This window comes from Aspergillus brasiliensis (assembly GCF_001889945.1).
Source record: "Aspergillus brasiliensis CBS 101740 unplaced genomic scaffold ASPBRscaffold_8, whole genome shotgun sequence".
Lineage (NCBI taxonomy): Eukaryota > Fungi > Ascomycota > Eurotiomycetes > Eurotiales > Aspergillaceae > Aspergillus > Aspergillus brasiliensis.
Genome location: NW_027137449.1, coordinates 386,369 through 401,953, shown reverse-complemented (window position 1 = coordinate 401,953; position 15,585 = coordinate 386,369). Strand labels below are relative to the sequence as shown.

Here is a 15,585-nt window from a genome sequence, read left to right as displayed (position 1 = left end):
CGAGACATTGTCAATAAGCCCTCGATTACTAGCCCCCAACAAGCTTTTGGAATGCTTCTATTGCGAGTGTGATGTGTGATTGGGTCTGTCGTATAATTAGAAACTGGCTAAGCGTGTCTGATAACGACGTGATGACTGCCCAGAGTCACACTTCGAAGTTCTATATAAAGCTGATTGGCATAATGAACTTCCTGTCCAAAGTAGCGGAGCAGCATATTTCGAGCGCGTTGTATACACATTAGTATTAGCAATTACCCTGACTTTGACTCAATTTAATGTCTACTCATGGAATCGTAAGAGCTTCTCTCTTTAATGTGGCTAAGACCGCATGCTGAATGAAGTCCTGCAGAATCAGATCTCAGACATTGACTCTGATAACCCTACTCAGCAATGAGGCCGTGATGACATACCATCTTTTGAAATCCAACTTAGGGGCAGGGGTGCTTCTATACCTATCCGCCGCTTGCATTCGGCTACTACCACCGCCAGACTTCTCAGTGTTCACCGTCTTCACCAAAATAGTTTGCATCGCAGTGAGCCATCAATATTGCTGGGACATTGTTAACCAGCTTACCTCCGTTGACGAAGACCGCATCAATAAGCCCCAAAGGCCCATCCCAGCCGGCCGTCTTACACTGATCGGAGCAAAATGGAGATGGCTTATCAGCTGGACGGTCTCTCCTGCCATCTGGTACACTCTTCTTGGCGGCCAAGCCTTGACCATCTTTCTCTTGTCTGAAGCATTGATTTATATCTGCTACGTATGGCCCAGACTTGATCACTGGACATTCCGCAACATTTTCCCAGCCCTATGGACATTTCTCTCGTTTCGACTATTAAACAGTGTCGTCTGCGAAACATACCCACAATTGTCGGCACAGCTAAAGGTGGACATTATTCTTTCACTATGGGTCCTCGGAACTATTCACATCCAGGAATTCCATGATATTGACGGCGATCGGAAAATCCAGCGCCAGACGCTTCCTGTGATTTTTGCAGGGTCTTCCTCTATGAAGATGCTGAGGGGAATCACGGCGAGTCTGATATTTGCTGGTGGGTCGGTTGTGGTCTCTTGGGGATGGATAAGGTGCCTTTTGCCGTTCACTTTGACCAGTGTTGGTCTGGTGCTCACCGGGATACTCCATCTTCTTGGTGCGTTGGCTGTTGGTATTCGTTGCGTTTATGGGAAGTCGGCCGATATGGATGAGCGGACGTACAAAGTGTATTATATCTTGACTGCGTACTGGCTTGTGTACTTTTTGTCGCTGGTCAATGTGTCAGTTGCTAGACATGAAGCGATGGCCACTGGTCCAGCCCTATTGAATTATGACTTTAGGCAGTGACTAGGGAATAACACTCTGCTACTTGCGGGATATATCTCTATGTTTTATCCCCGATTCTTCTCTTACTGATTGGTCTGTCCTGATCTTGATAGGTCCCCTTGAAACCATCGAGTATTACGTCGGCTTCTATTTCCCCGCATGCCAGTTGCTTAGCGACGGATAGAACCAACTGGCCTCTTTGGAAGAACATCAACTAACGGAATCACTGCCGGCCTCATAGCCGAGGATATAGAGTTGAACTACTGTCCCCCGCATGCGGATCCCAACCTTATCAGTGGCCACTACTGCCGAGTGCACTGATATCGCCTCAATGCGCTATCCAATCGTCGGCCTCTTCTGCTTATCGAACCCCTCCCCGTCGGCTTCGCTGATAACTCCTCCTCCGTCGCTTCTGTTCTCTCCTCCAGATGCTTCGGTATCATGGCTGCTTCTGGTGGCGTATGCGCTCGGTGCGCAGTGATTGTAAGTGACCTCTCTGTCTGAACTGGATCATCGTGCTCACTTCGCATAGAAACAACGCTGTGACGGTGCTTCACCTTGCTCCCGTTGCGCACGTATGCTTTGCCCATCTAGTCCCCTGAAGGCCAATTGGTGCTGACCAGCCAGGTCTGGGCCACATCTGTGAGCCTCAACAGCCCGGAAGACCTGCATCGGAGGTCCCGTCGCTAGCTCATCGCCGGCCTAGGGCTTCCCGGTCGCGCGGTGGATGTACCTCTTGCAAGGCGCGGTAAGGAACGCCTATGAGACCAGATACTCCTGCATCGCCCAGCTGACAGCCAATAGAAAGAAGAAGTGTGATGAGAGCCGACCTCGATGCAGCGACTGTCGTCGACTGAACTTACCATGCCATTGGAATACCCCAAAGGCACCGTCTCCACCAGCCCTCGCCTCTCCGCAGCCGTCGCATACATCTCCCACTTCCGAACCTGCTCATGAAGCTATCCTATCTTCCGTTTCGGATCCTGTCTCAGAAGTCGATCCGATATGCTCTTCCGATCAGCTCCTACCATCCGTCAACGATGATCCACTATCTCCGTTCTCGCCGCTGTGGCTCGATGTGGAGATGATGCTCGGACCCATGCAGTCCCCAGACGGGGCATTCAACCCCCATCTCCACACTGGCGAGGATCGCAGCCTATTCAACCACTATGTACATATCGTGTCACGAGCCCTATCACGTAGTACTACTGCCAACTCCACCTCCAACCCATTCCTAGCGACTCTGCTCCCGATGGCCGCCGCATCGGAGACGCTAACCAGCGTCATATTGGGCCTGAGTGGCTGTCACTGGCGACGCATCTACCCACAAATCTGGGACCGGGCCCTAGCGCGTCAAGGACGAGGTACGTAGCAGAATCCATCTCATACGAAAGACTACCAACCATCGCAGCCTTAGCACAAGTGAGCAACCTACTCCGACGACCGAACCAGAATCGCCAATCCTTCCTCGAAGCCTGCGCCACCATCCTACTTCTCTGCCTCACAGAACTATTCGAAGGCACCTCTCGCGTGTGGAAATGGCATCTCAAAGCAGCAGGCAACCTTCTCAGTACTGCAGCAGCAGCCAGCGATCGGCACCGACTTGCATCCACCCCTGAAGGAACCTTTTGCCTCCAGCTCTTCCACTACCTCGACGCCATGTCCACGATCTCCCGATGTAAACCTCCATTATTACGTGCCGGTGAGCGACTGACCGACCTTACCTCCTCGACCACTCCACCAATCCTCGGAGACAACTCCATCTCCGGCATCCCAGCACCTCTCCTAGAATACCTCGGCCGGGTGAACCTCCTCGCCGCCCACCGCAGCCGCCGCGTCGACGACCTCTCCGAGATCGGCTTCCGAGCAGCTGCTGCGCACGTACGCGCACAGCTCGATACCTGGCGCGTGGAATACGAGGCTACCAGTACTACGACAACAAACAGCGACGCAGACAAAGCAACAACAGCATTCGAATGGGCAATCCGCTTACGACTACATCAGATCGTGGACGGATATGATCCGCACCATGCGGACGTGGAGGATGCGCTCTCTCGGATTGTGACGGCTGTGTTGGCGATTCCGTATGGTAGTCCACTGGAGGGTAGTCTGCTGTTTCCGCTGGTGATTGCAGGTGCCAGCTGTCGGGATAGCATGGAGCGGAGGATGGTGGTGAAGGAGCGGTTGATGGTGATGGAGAATACGTTGGGGTTTGGACATATTTCGCATGCGAGACGGCTGCTCGAGACGGTGTGGGCTGATGAAGGGGGGGATGGGAATTGGGCGAGGATTCGGTATAGTTTGTTCCCGGGGGTGGTGTTTGTTTAGAGCTTAGTAGGTAGGATGTAGCTATTTGCAGTTGTTGAGCTATACTAAGCATACTTTTAGTCTGTATGTGACTTAGTGTCTAAGAAATTGATATTGCCTTCCAGCACAACTATCTACTCTATCAACTTAAAGTAAGCAACTTATGATCATCACCAACAGCATCAAATCAACCAACCTACCCCCATCTCCCTATAAAATAAGACGAACCTAATACAAAGGCGGCACATCCACCCACTCCCTCCTACCATTCATCGCCTCCTCCCTCTGATACTTGACAAACCACCTCTCAAACGCCTCCCGATTATACAACCTCGTCGGCGCCTCCCCCTCCCCAAAATAATCCAAAATCATATCACAATACATCCAAACGGCCTCATAATGCTCCGGGGTCAGATCCTCCTTATCCTTACGCGCCACAATCACCGTCCCAATGCCACTCTGCCACTGGGGCGGCGCGAATCCGTTCACCGGGTCGATGTGGATGTACGTGATGGCCTGGTTGTCGAGACAGCCACGGGTCCCGTTGTCTTTGGTTCCTAGTCGGTGGAAGACGACGGGGAAGTTGAGGAGAGCCGGTACGGGGGGTACGGTGTTGTTGAAGATTGGATGCGTGGAGGGGATCCTCGTCGCGCTCCACGGGAGGCCGGGGTCGCCGCGGCAGCGGACTATGACGGCTTGGATTTCATCGGTAGAATGCTGGGATGTGGGTGTAGCTGTAGGTGTAGGAGTGGGGATAGGAGTAGCCTTGGGGTTGGGTGCCTGCAGAGGAGCAATCGGGGCTGGGGTGGTTGTCTCGGGCTCGGAGTAGTCTGAGTCGGTGTCGATGTTGTCCCATTTGAAGTAGTCGATAGGGGCGATTTGTGGGCTGATTTATTTTGATTTTTTGTTTCGGTGGGCTTGTTGGGAGTGGGTTGTTCGCGGTGGTGTGATGGTGGGAGGTGAGTGAGAGGAGAGTATATAGGCTCAAGTGTACTAGATAGAATATACTCTGCAATCCTCGGTTTTATGGTGGGTATTCCAATTGCGAATGTTTATGCAAGGATGAAAGCCGCCGCAAGAATAAAAGTATTGACGGTTGAGACTGTTGTGGGGACTACTAACAATTTTCTGATCTAATCAAACGCGGTCATGTAACCTTATTCGGGCCGCTGATCCACAGTAACCGCGATTTTGTGACCGAAGTCTGAAGATAGTGGATCTTTTCATGGGTGGGTTTCCATGGGGTATAGGCCATTTTGGGGATGATTTGGAGGGGGCACATAGTGTGATTTCTACTGTACATTTTGGCAGGGGTTGACCCGCTAATGACCTAAACGTTTCAATAAGATTCACATGCATAGGGGCTTTATAAATATAACAACTAGTTAAAACAAATTGATATAGGAATATCGTTCGCCTCTAATATATTTCAACAGGTTTCTCCAGGAAGTTATATACTTCTGATAAATCCTAAATCTTGTATTGCCAATATCTAACATCAATTACTCGCTTATACACGCATAATTCTAAGAACACGATTTACTATTTACCCTTCAACTCTTCCAGATGCGTCCGCATATTATACCCACACACCTCCTCGATGGTCAACTTCCCCGGCCGATCCGTCGACGAGCTCCATCCAATGCGCTCGCTGAGATCCTCACGAGCACGAAAGCTAGCCTCTTGGATTTTCGTGGCCCGCGGCTTCCGCAGCTGCTCGTATAGCTGTAGCCCCTCTGCAACACTATACTCTTCCCTGAAAGTACGATGAAAGATCAAACCCAATGCTCCAGCATCCTCAAATGCCATACACGAGCCCTGCGACTGATCGGGCATCATGGGATGGGCGGCATCACCGAGCAGACATACTTTGCCTTTGACCCAGTAGGGGTATGGTTGGTGCCGGTACACTATCTTCATCAGCAGAATAATCAATCACAGAGTGGAAGGGGTCATACAGCGCCACATCTTGATATCCTCAGCATTCGTCATCAACAGCTTCATGCGTTCATCCAGTCCTGGAAAGGTATCGACCAGCTGCTTCGGAGTCGCGGAGATATTCCACCCATCATCGCGCAAATTGTTGTACTCCGCCGGATAGAAGCAGTAGCAGCTTACGACGTCGCCGTTACTGCAAGGTGACATGACGATCTTGTTGATTCCAAATCCTCCCCAGTATTCAATCGCCTCGTTGTCAATGTAGTCGTCGAGCCCGAGGTTGCGGAGCTTTTCGGCGCTGATGATGCAGCGGTAGCAGCATGATGTTGACATGGTGAATTCGGGGGTGATTCCCATGTCGAGGCGGCTTTGAGACTGTATCAGAGTTGTTAGTTTCTATAATCCCCCAAGGTTATCAATTAAATGTTGATGGAAGACTTACGCGAATGCCATCAGCGGCGACGATGAGATCTGCCGACGCCGTCTCGCCATTCTCGAACACAATGCGACCGGCCTCTGCGTCTAGCGACACGGCCTTGTGGTTCACTTTCAATGTACAGGGGGTGCCTTCACCCGGTTGCTCAAAGGCAGATTTGAGTAATTGTTGATGGATGTCAATACGGTGGAAGTTGTTGTACTCCTAGCAGGTTCCTCCCGTCAGTTACTATCCACGCATTCCAAAGCAAAGACTGAAAATTGACTGACCGTCCCAAACTTAGCCTTGTAGTCTCCCAGCCCATATTCGCTCTGTATCGCCCCCGTCTCCCAATCATGCATAATGAGCTTCTTCAGAACCACCGGCTTCGCAGCCTTGACATCCACACCCCATTGCTCCAGGAACCGCGATCCATTGGACGCCGCGCTCAAGGAAGCGCCCACTTCGCCAGCAAAATCATATCGCTCATAGACAGTGATTCGATGACCCTGACGACGTAAAGCCACGGCTGCGCTCAGGCCGCCGAGACCGGCGCCGATGACGGCAATATCGAGGGGAGAGTCGGTGCGCGAGGGCATACTGTATGACTTGATAAATCGATAACCAATGCTGTTTGACTTTCTCTGTGCCTCATCGCCATGTTCAAACTTGTGTATATATACTCATTCAAGACCATTCTATCGTCTATGGTGTCGGATATCCTGCCGATCCGTTATCGTGCACCCGACGGGCCTCGTATCTATGCGACGGGTGCAGCATTAGTGCAGCTTATCGTACCGATCATCCCAGCCAGTGATAGCGGACATGGTAGCCATCACTGTGTATAGCAACGACCTCTTTAAGACAGCCATCATGCCATTCCGCCGCTTCTCGTCGGTCTTCTGCTGGAACATGCCACCCCTGCTGCACATACAATATGTCTGATACCAAAGAGGAAAAGCTGGCCGCTATCGACTATGGCCTTGGCGATCTGCACGATGATTCGGCGCTGTTGCGTCGGATCGATTGGCGCATACTGCCGATTATGTTTTTGACGTACTTTTTGCAGTTTTTGGATAAGGTGGCTTTGAATGTATGTTCCCATCCCTCTTGAGGATATTAATAGATGCTGATGATGGCAGTACGCCAATGTCATGGGCATGCAAGACGATCTCGGGATGAAGGACAATGACTTTTCCTGGCTGGCTACGGGGTTCTTTATCGCTTATGCGGTGGCTGAGATACCCCAGGGTATGATCTATCTCTTTCCCCCTGTTAAACTCTTTTGCTGATTGAACAGGCTACCTACTGCAACGATACCCCATCACCAAAGTCCTCGGACTCAACGTCCTCTGCTGGGGCGTGCTCCTCTGCTGTTCCGCCGCAGCACAAAACTTCGCAGGGATGATGTCCCTACGAGTGCTTCTCGGCACACTCGAAGCTGTGATCGGTGCGTCCATACTACCTATATTCTTATACCCTATTGCTGATTTCTTAATATAGCCCCCGCCCTAACAATGTACACCAGCATGTGGTACACCCGCGCCGAATCCACCCCTCGCTACGGCCTGTGGTACTGCGGACTCGGCACCGGGCAGATCATCGGCGGACTGATCTCCTTCGCGGCGCAACACGCCCCAGCGGGGTTATCCTTCCACGGCTGGCGGATCATGTTCGTCGTGATCGGAGCAGTGAACGTCCTCGTATCACTACTAGTCCTGTTCATTCTCCCCGCGACACCATCCGCCGCTCGCTTCCTGAGCACATCCGACAAAGCCCGCGTCGACGAACGCCTCCGACAAGACCAAGCCGGCGTGGGAGAGAAGATCTTCCGCGCGATGTCGCTCCTCGAGGCATTTGCCGATCTACAGACTGCGCTTTTAGTACTTCTGACGATCCTCATTACCATTCCTAGCGGGGTGATTACAACGTTCTCGTCGATTCTGATCAAAGACTTCGGATATGATTCGAAGGAGAGTGCACTGCTGAATATGCCCTCTGGGGTGGTGAGTATCGTGGCGACGATGGCGTCTACGATGGCTATTGCAAGGGGATATTCGAGGTGGTTGGCGATTAATGTTCTCTTGGTTCCGACGTTGCTTGGCGCGTGTTTGATGTCGTTTCTGCCGGTGTCGAATCAGGGGGGGTGTTTGGCGGGGATTTATCTTGTGAATACGGTTGGTTACTCACATGGGAGAAAGATGGGTGTGTGTGTGCTGACTGGATAGACTGTTGCTCCACTGGCATTGATATTCGCGTGGACGGGTGCGAATTATAAGGGGTATACCATGAAGGTAATATACTTATCGATGAATTTGTATTGCAGCAGGATTGATAAGACCTCTAGGTAGCAGGAAGTACCCTCGTGTCTGCCGGATTCAGCATCGCCAACATCATCGGACCACAGACTTTTCAATCGCGTGACGCGCCAGGGTATGTATATCACTTGAATGTCCATTTCACCTTTCTGACTGATTAATAGGTACATCCCCGCAAAAATCACCATCGTCGCCGTCAATGCCGGCGCCATCATCATCTCCACCGCGCTACGGATAGTCTACGGCCGTCGGAACGCGCGGGCGAATCGATTAGGCCAAGCAGCGGGGAGTCGCATGGAGGAACGGCTGCGGAGTGAGAGTGAGAGTGAGGGGTTAGTTGACTTCCGCTATGTGTACTAGTCATAAGTATGCTGAGTCTAATCTATGCGACGGCTCCACTCGAGTATAATCACAATATACTACTTACTGTATAGCGTATATAAACCATCATAATGCCATAACTAGTACATCCCTAATCACTCCTACAACACAATTAACCGTCTACGACGAAATAACTACCAAAATGCTAACCCTCATCACCGGCGCCAACGGCTTCATCGCAACGCACTGCATCGCCAGCCTCCTCCGCGCCGGCCACTCCATCCGAGGCACCGTGCGCAGCGCCGCCAAAGCCACCGCGACACTGGCCGCCCTCCGCGCCGCAGACATTCCCCACATTGACACCTGTCTCGACCTCGTGGTCGTCCCCGACCCCACGGACCTCGCGCAGTTCCTCCCCGCAGCGGCAGACTGCGACGCGATCCTGCATCTTGCCTCGGCGTTCTCCTACGATGCGACGCCGGAGCAGTTCGAAGAACGATTACTTCGTCCCGCGATTCAGGGGACTCAGGTGGCGTGTGAGGCTGCGAAGCAGTGCGAGAGTGTCAAGAAGTTGGTGATTATGTCGTCGTTTGCGGCGGTTTATGATGCCAGTTTGGGACTGCAGCCGGGGAAGGTGTATACGGAGGAGGATTGGAGTCCGTTGGGGTGGGAGGAGGGGAGGGGGACGGATAATGTGGTGAGTTCTCTCTTCTATTTTTCATTTGATTGTCGTGTCTTCGACGCTGATGTGGGGGGATGAATGCAGGCTGTAGCGTATCGCGCTTCCAAAGTCCTCGCGGAACGTACCGGTTGGACATACATCCAGGAAAACGATGTGGATTTCCAGCTTGTCACGCTCTGTCCTGGGATGGTGTTTGGGAAGATGATCCATCCAATTTCGTCGCTGGAGCATCTCAATGCAAGTAATCGCATTGTGTGGGAGGTAGCGAAAGGCGGGAGTGACGTTCCGCCGACGAAGGCACCGGGTAGGTACAACCATAATGATAGGGTATAGTACGCAGCTGACAGGCATCTAGTCTGGGTCGATGTGCAGGATCTGGCGGAGACGTGTCTGCGCGCGTTAACTGTCGACTTGCCCTCTCATCAGCGGTTTCTGGTGACGGAGGGCCCGTACGATACGCAGGAGATTGCGGATGTGCTGAGAGAGGATGTTCCTGCTGCTGCCCAACGGGTGGCGGTGGGTAGTCCCGGGGCGAGGATAAGGGATACGCATTATGGGTGTGATTCTGGGAAGGTCAAGAGGATGTTGGGGATGAGCTTTCGGGGGTTGAGGGAGTCGATTGTTCCGTTGGTGGACCAGTTGTATGCTCTGGAGGAGGGAGAGGGGAGAGAGGCTGCTGCGGTACTTTAGATAGGATTATTTTCTGAGGTGCTTGCGCTGCTAGTATAATGTAAGGAGGCCTCTCGAACTTTGTTTTTACAGAAGAAAATATTCTATTGGAAGTAATTGATAAATTGGGTCATTTATGTTATTTGGGTTATTGGTACATACAAACGACATGGAGTCGGTAACAGAGAGGGGATTGTATAAGGATTCTGTCTTACTAGCTGGTATTGCTTGGATTTGTGGGAGTACTGCTAGGTGATTGACAACTCGACTGACTACTTGCAGGTTGATAGCGAACCACAGAGTGGAGGAATAATATCTTGTATTACAGACAATATCTAGACTGTCTACTCATGCAACGCCACCTTAACATGCCCCGCAATCAAATCTATAAACTGGCTTGCCTGCCAGAGATCTGTACAAGTTAGTATAATGAAACCTCAACCGTTCTTTAAGAAGAGAAGAGAACGCACCTTTATCCATATGCATAAACGGATGAGGAACCCCCTCAAACCGTCTCACCGTAACCTCACACCCTCCCTCAATCAACTTCCGCGCATACGCCTCACCCTCATCGCGCAGGGGATCACATCCCGCCGTGTAGATAACCGTCCGCGGCAACCGCGTAAAGTCTGGCGCCTTCAGCGCATTGGCATACCACTTCACCTCAGCCATCTGCTTCTGGCGCACATTCTCATCCTCGCTGAGACTGCGCCACTTGAGTTGATCGAACCATTTTAAGCGCGCCCAGTTCAAAGTCGGGGCATGTTCCATCTCCTGCATGGATGGGAACGGCGAGTCATGCGCTGTGCTATATACTGAGATATCGTCGATTACGGGTGTGCCTACCGCCACGAGACGGAGGGGAACCTGGTGATCGCGTGCTAAATGCGCGATGATAAGTGCGATGTTGCCGCCTGCGGATACGCCACCGAGGGAAATGCGCGTGGTGTCGAGGCTGGGGAACTGCGCGCGGCCGGCGGGAGATGCGAGGTGTTGGAGGGCTGCGAATGAATCTTGGATGCCGATGGGGAAGGGGTGTTCGGGAACAAGCCGGTAGGCGATGTCGACGACGGCGACTTTGGCCTTGACGGCGATGTGTTTGCAGATGTGGGATTCAGTATCTAGGTCTCCGAGACCCCAGCCTGGTTGAATCAGTTTCGAGACTGAGGTATAAGATGACGGGTTAGAGACGGACCACCACCGTGAAAGTCAACGTGGACGGGCCACGGCCCCGGGCTGTCGGGCTCGTATACTCGGCAGGGAATTGAATCCCCATTGTGGCCTGGAATCGTCGTGTCATACACACGAGCGGGCTCCGGCGCAGGACCGGTTCCATAGGAGTAGAGAACGGAATATTTGGATCGGAGGACAGCGAGGTCAATTGGCCCGCCGGGAGTGTTGGCTACATGTTTGTTATAGAGTTCGATGAAGGTAGGGTCGAGATGCGGCAGCACAGACGGATGAATAGGGTTGAGAGCTTCGTGCGACATGGTGATAACTGTATGTTCTCGTGGACTTGTCGGTATTCAGCGGATTGGTTCCGCGAGGCTTATCTTATAGTCTATGAGCGATACGAGGCGCCGTCGCATCTCTCGCCTCGGCAATTGATATGCATTCACGCCATCCCCGCATTGGCACCTTATCTATGCGACGGTCCGACGACGCTAAAGTCAGCCACTGATAGCCGATGAAGGCGGATAACCAGATGATTGGGAAGATATAACACGAGCACGATAATCCATTTTACGAAATTCAGTTAAGCGAGGGCAGGTAAGACCATTGCCTCATATCATCACCATGGAACCCGTTCTCATTGTAGGAGCCGGCATTGTCGGACTGACTCTCGGTCAGGCTCTTCAGAAGGTAATTAATATGCTATTCGTGATTTAACCAGCAGGTTGATTGCTAATTTAAGACGTCCAGGCTAATATCCCCTTTCGCATTTACGAGCGTGATGCATCGCCGGATGCTCGCGGCCAAGGATGGGCCATCACCCTGCACTGGGCCCTAGAGTACATTCAGCAAATGTTGCCCGAGGACACATTACAAGCCATCCAAGCAGTGCAAGTCGACCCACAAGTGGCCAAGAATGACAACGGAAATTTCCTCTTCATTGACCTCGCGACCGGCGAGCCCAAGTTCAAAATCCCCCCGAGTACCCGCTGGCGCGTCAACCGGGAGAAGATGCGCCAGGTGTTACTTCGGGGAATTGAACAGCATGTTACGTGGAATGCCCAGGTGGTCGATGTGGACCTGACCAGTGCCTCTATGGCTCCGTGTCTGGTTCTAGCAGATGGCACCCGCGTGTCAGGACGATTCGTGATCGGCGTCGAAGGCAGTCGGTCGCTGGTGAGACGAGTCCTGCGACCAGATGCATACAGCAACTCGGTCCTTCCCATCCGATTCACGGGGGTAGCAGTAGATCTGTCCCCGCAAGAAATCAAACCCTTGCGATCAATGGATCCTCTGCTATTCCAGGGCTGTCATCCCAGCACCGGCGTGTTCTTCTGGTTCTCGATGCTTGAGACTCCTGAGAGGAATGGCACTCAAGGAACCCCAGACGAGCATTACCGGGCCCAGATATGTATGTCATGGCCGGTGAATAGCGAGGCAGACGAAGTGGCTGCCACCGATGCGGAGCGGTTGGACAATATGAAGCGACGCGCAGTCGGATTTGTACCGTTTCTGCGGTCGGTTGTTGAAGACATCCCCAAAGGAACGCCGGTAGTGGAGATTAAATTGGCAGATTGGGAATGTTTGGATTGGGACAATCGTGATGGCCGAGTCACTCTGGCTGGGGATGCCGCCCACGCCATGACGATGTGTAAGTTTTATCGTGACCTTCAGAGGATGTCATTCTGACTTGAGTAGATCGGGGTGAAGCAGCGAACCATGGACTATTAGACGCTTTCAACCTCTTTCGGGCCCTGAAACAGGTCTACTCCGGTGAGAAAGGGGCCAAAGAGGCGTTGGATGAGTATGAGGCAGAAATGCGATCGCGCACAAGACGCGCTGTCCGGTTGAGTCGCCAGGCCTGCCGCGACGCTCACGCCTGGGACCGGCTGAATGAACATTCGGCCATATTGACGAAGAGGGCCGTAACAGGCGATGCTGAGCTAGTAGGATAAATTGCATGCAGTTTTTGTTTGTTTATGACGAGATGTAATGATGAGATCAAGAAGACCAACGTTCAGGTGATTTACCTTCTTTGCCATGAGCCGTTATCGTTTACCCTCTTCCACACAAAAGAAGTTATCTCTTAGGGAAACCCTGATCTACGCAGTCGAGATCCTACTGTTATGTAGATCTGAAAGTCTACCAGTATAAGGTAGGACAGGATTGAATTGACCCCTGATATTTTGATGTCCATCCACGATGTTGAGTGTCCTCAAAAGGTGCATCTATAGTAGCCTGACAAGTAGCTTTCATCTTAATATTATATATGACCGATCCTCTCATGACGACTATGATACTTATGTCACTGAAAAGCCAACCATGTCGCATCCAAGTAGATGATCTGCTAGACTAACATCCCCCAGTAGCACTTGACCCGACACAAACATCTCCGGTGCAATTGAACCCCGTAGTTCCATCCACATTCCCACACAGATATTCATCCGCATAGGTAGTATTCCCCGCAATCCGCAAACTCACATTCTCAATAGTAATATCTTCACACGGAGCAACAGCACTACACTGAAAACTTGCCACATCCGATGAATCAGTCGTGCCCGAGATATCGGTGAAGACAAGGTCGCGGATCTGAAATTTTGAGTTGGTGCAGTTCCCCGAGGCTCCAGAGAATGTCGTGCACTGTGAGATAGTAAAGGGGGCACCTTTCAGGTTGTTCGTTTTCAACTTAGTTGCAACGATGTCGGATGCATCTGCTCTCATGGTATGGTTAGATTCAAAGATCAGTGGAGTAGAAAGTGGACGTACATCCTAAGCCCCCACCCCCTCCATTAGGCGGATATCCGACCTGGTCACCCGTCCAGGTCTTGAAGTACACGGCATGTGTCGTCTTGTCATAGGTGATGTTCGAGATTCGAAGACGCTCGACAGTCTCAAAAGCGCCGTTGTATTGGCCAATACTCCCGATGGCTATGCCAAGGCCGCTGGTAAAGGTCGAGTCTGCGATCGTGATGTCGGTGGAGTTGGCTTTCGTGCTGATGCTATCGTCGCCGTTGATGACCTCCCAGTTGGTGAATGTGATGTTGTTGCTGTAGATGGTGTTTGCGCCGTCGGTGTTTTCTGTTTAGTCGGGTTAGAGGGTGAGTTGTATCCTTATATAGTATGCGGGCTGTTACTTACGCGCTGAATCGCCATCATCGTACAGATTGTTCACGTAGATGGAATCGAACCAAGAGTCCGAGGTGTAGATGATAGACATTGTCCTGTTTTATTAGTTCGAAGAACTCATATAGTAAAACTGTGCAATAACAATATTGATGCCTACCACATCTGACTCTGCACGAAACGCAGTCCCTTGAAGACCGCTCCCGTCGCTCCCGAGACTGTCAACTGATTCGGTCGTCGTGGGTAATTGGATTTTGATCCAACATATTTGTACCACGTTTGTCCACTCCCGTTGAACGTTCCATAGCCGTGTCCTTCGAAGATAATGTCCTTCCCACCGAGGATCCAGGCAGTGGATTGATTCTGGTATCCGACGGGGAGGGAGTGGTTCAGCCAGTAGGAGATGTTGGTGCTCCACTGTCTATGTCAGCACTCCACAGGTCATGAGATATCGGGGCTCTATCAGGTATTTACATACCAAGAGGGTACCCTGCAGATCAATCTCCACATCATCAAGCCATGTGGTGTTCATAACTGAGTTGATGTAGTAAGTGTGATTGGTGAATGTCACCCGGCCACCGGAACCACAGGTGGTCAGCGCGTCGATAATAGCAGGCACATCATCGATTTCTGAGGAGCCACCAGGTTTGACTTCGCATAGGGTTCTTGCATTGCCATTCCTCGCTTGGTCAGATAGCGAGAGGGATGGGATAATGAGAGAGGCAAGAAGCAGGGTTTTGAATGCTATAAACGCCATGGCTGGATAACTCAGTGATGAAGTTGGATAGTACCTTGAGGAACTTCGTCTACTCTACAAATTCAACTGGATAACCTGCATGTAAATATACCAGCTGCAGGACTGGACCCTGACATGCGACCCCTCAATCCCCGGGGTAGGTTTACCCCGACGAGCACGAAGCTCAGACGTGATAGGTGCAAATCATCGCGGCCATTTTTCCATGATCTTCAGTTCCCAGGGGTATGCACCTATCATTGCCTTTGCATATATAGGTTGTTTGCATCCTGCAGGAATTTTGATTGCTTGCATTAGCTGCCATCACCTCCGCCAGGTTCCTCGATTAAGCGACCACTCTCCCATGGTAGTTCCACCTCGTGTCGAGGCCTTGAAACCTTCCCTCGGCTCTGTATAGCACTCATCATCGGACCATACACTATACATGCCTTTATTCGTCTGCATATACTCCATGTAAACAAATTGCTGATGATGCAATATTCACCTATCAATCGCCATCATCCACCATCCAGCCAGCGGCTAAATCATTACGACCTCTCCACTTTCTGCTCCGATCGAGCCAA

At 51.6% G+C, this 15,585-nt stretch overlaps 6 protein-coding genes across 6 annotated transcripts; 3 read left to right on the top strand and 3 right to left on the bottom strand.

The window, feature by feature from the left end:
• Positions 1–401: 401 nt before the first annotated feature.
• ASPBRDRAFT_56225 (uncharacterized protein) lies at positions 402–3,650 on the top strand (the record flags this gene model as incomplete). Its single annotated transcript, XM_067627520.1, has 4 exons — positions 402–1,213; positions 1,927–2,070; positions 2,163–2,686; positions 2,734–3,650. 4 exons carry the CDS (start codon positions 402–404, stop codon positions 3,648–3,650), a joined length of 2,397 nt encoding a protein of 798 aa, XP_067477673.1.
• Positions 3,651–5,171: 1,521 nt separating this feature from the next.
• ASPBRDRAFT_128202 (FAD-dependent oxidoreductase) lies at positions 5,172–6,581 on the bottom strand (the record flags this gene model as incomplete). Its single annotated transcript, XM_067618040.1, has 4 exons — positions 5,172–5,539; positions 5,588–5,942; positions 6,010–6,207; positions 6,273–6,581. 4 exons carry the CDS (start codon positions 6,579–6,581, stop codon positions 5,172–5,174), a joined length of 1,230 nt encoding a protein of 409 aa, XP_067477672.1.
• Positions 6,582–6,919: 338 nt separating this feature from the next.
• On the top strand, positions 6,920–10,164 carry ASPBRDRAFT_66530 (uncharacterized protein; the record flags this gene model as incomplete). The annotated part of the gene is made up of 10 exons (XM_067628726.1): positions 6,920–7,075; positions 7,125–7,233; positions 7,283–7,432; positions 7,486–7,988; positions 8,211–8,276; positions 8,330–8,415; positions 8,465–8,619; positions 8,735–9,318; positions 9,388–9,607; positions 9,659–10,164. 10 exons carry the CDS (start codon positions 6,920–6,922, stop codon positions 9,991–9,993), a joined length of 2,364 nt encoding a protein of 787 aa, XP_067477671.1. The 3' UTR covers positions 9,994–10,164.
• A 117-nt stretch (positions 10,165–10,281) lies between these two features.
• ASPBRDRAFT_76154 (alpha/beta hydrolase) lies at positions 10,282–11,462 on the bottom strand (the record flags this gene model as incomplete). The annotated part of the gene is made up of 3 exons (XM_067629310.1): positions 10,282–10,384; positions 10,443–11,114; positions 11,168–11,462. 3 exons carry the CDS (start codon positions 11,460–11,462, stop codon positions 10,317–10,319), a joined length of 1,035 nt encoding a protein of 344 aa, XP_067477670.1. The 3' UTR covers positions 10,282–10,316.
• Positions 11,463–11,769: 307 nt separating this feature from the next.
• On the top strand, positions 11,770–13,100 carry ASPBRDRAFT_56217 (FAD-dependent oxidoreductase; the record flags this gene model as incomplete). Its single annotated transcript, XM_067627518.1, has 3 exons — positions 11,770–11,835; positions 11,896–12,796; positions 12,844–13,100. The coding sequence occupies 3 exons, from the start codon at positions 11,770–11,772 to the stop codon at positions 13,098–13,100; spliced, it is 1,224 nt and encodes a 407-aa protein (XP_067477669.1).
• Positions 13,101–13,306: 206 nt separating this feature from the next.
• ASPBRDRAFT_155203 (putative exo-polygalacturonase) lies at positions 13,307–15,054 on the bottom strand. Its single transcript, XM_067619385.1, has 5 exons — positions 14,747–15,054; positions 14,429–14,685; positions 14,284–14,366; positions 13,912–14,223; positions 13,307–13,856 (listed from the first exon to the last, which is right to left on the bottom strand). The coding sequence occupies exons 1-5, from the start codon at positions 15,023–15,025 to the stop codon at positions 13,498–13,500; spliced, it is 1,290 nt and encodes a 429-aa protein (XP_067477668.1). The 5' UTR covers positions 15,026–15,054; the 3' UTR covers positions 13,307–13,497.
• Between the last annotated feature and the right edge of the window lie 531 nt (positions 15,055–15,585).

Excerpts from the sequence above, each read along its gene's own strand:
- ASPBRDRAFT_155203 (XM_067619385.1), bottom strand. The coding sequence starts at position 15,025 with ATGGCGTTTATAGCATTCAAAACCCTGCTTCTTGCCTCTCTCATTATC. Across the intron at positions 14,686-14,746 it reads ATCTGCAGGGTACCCTCTTG|TGGAGCACCAACATCTCCTA; the intron begins GTATGTAAATAC and ends TGACATAGACAG. Across the intron at positions 14,367-14,428 it reads TTCGTGCAGAGTCAGATGTG|GACAATGTCTATCATCTACA; the intron begins GTAGGCATCAAT and ends CTAATAAAACAG.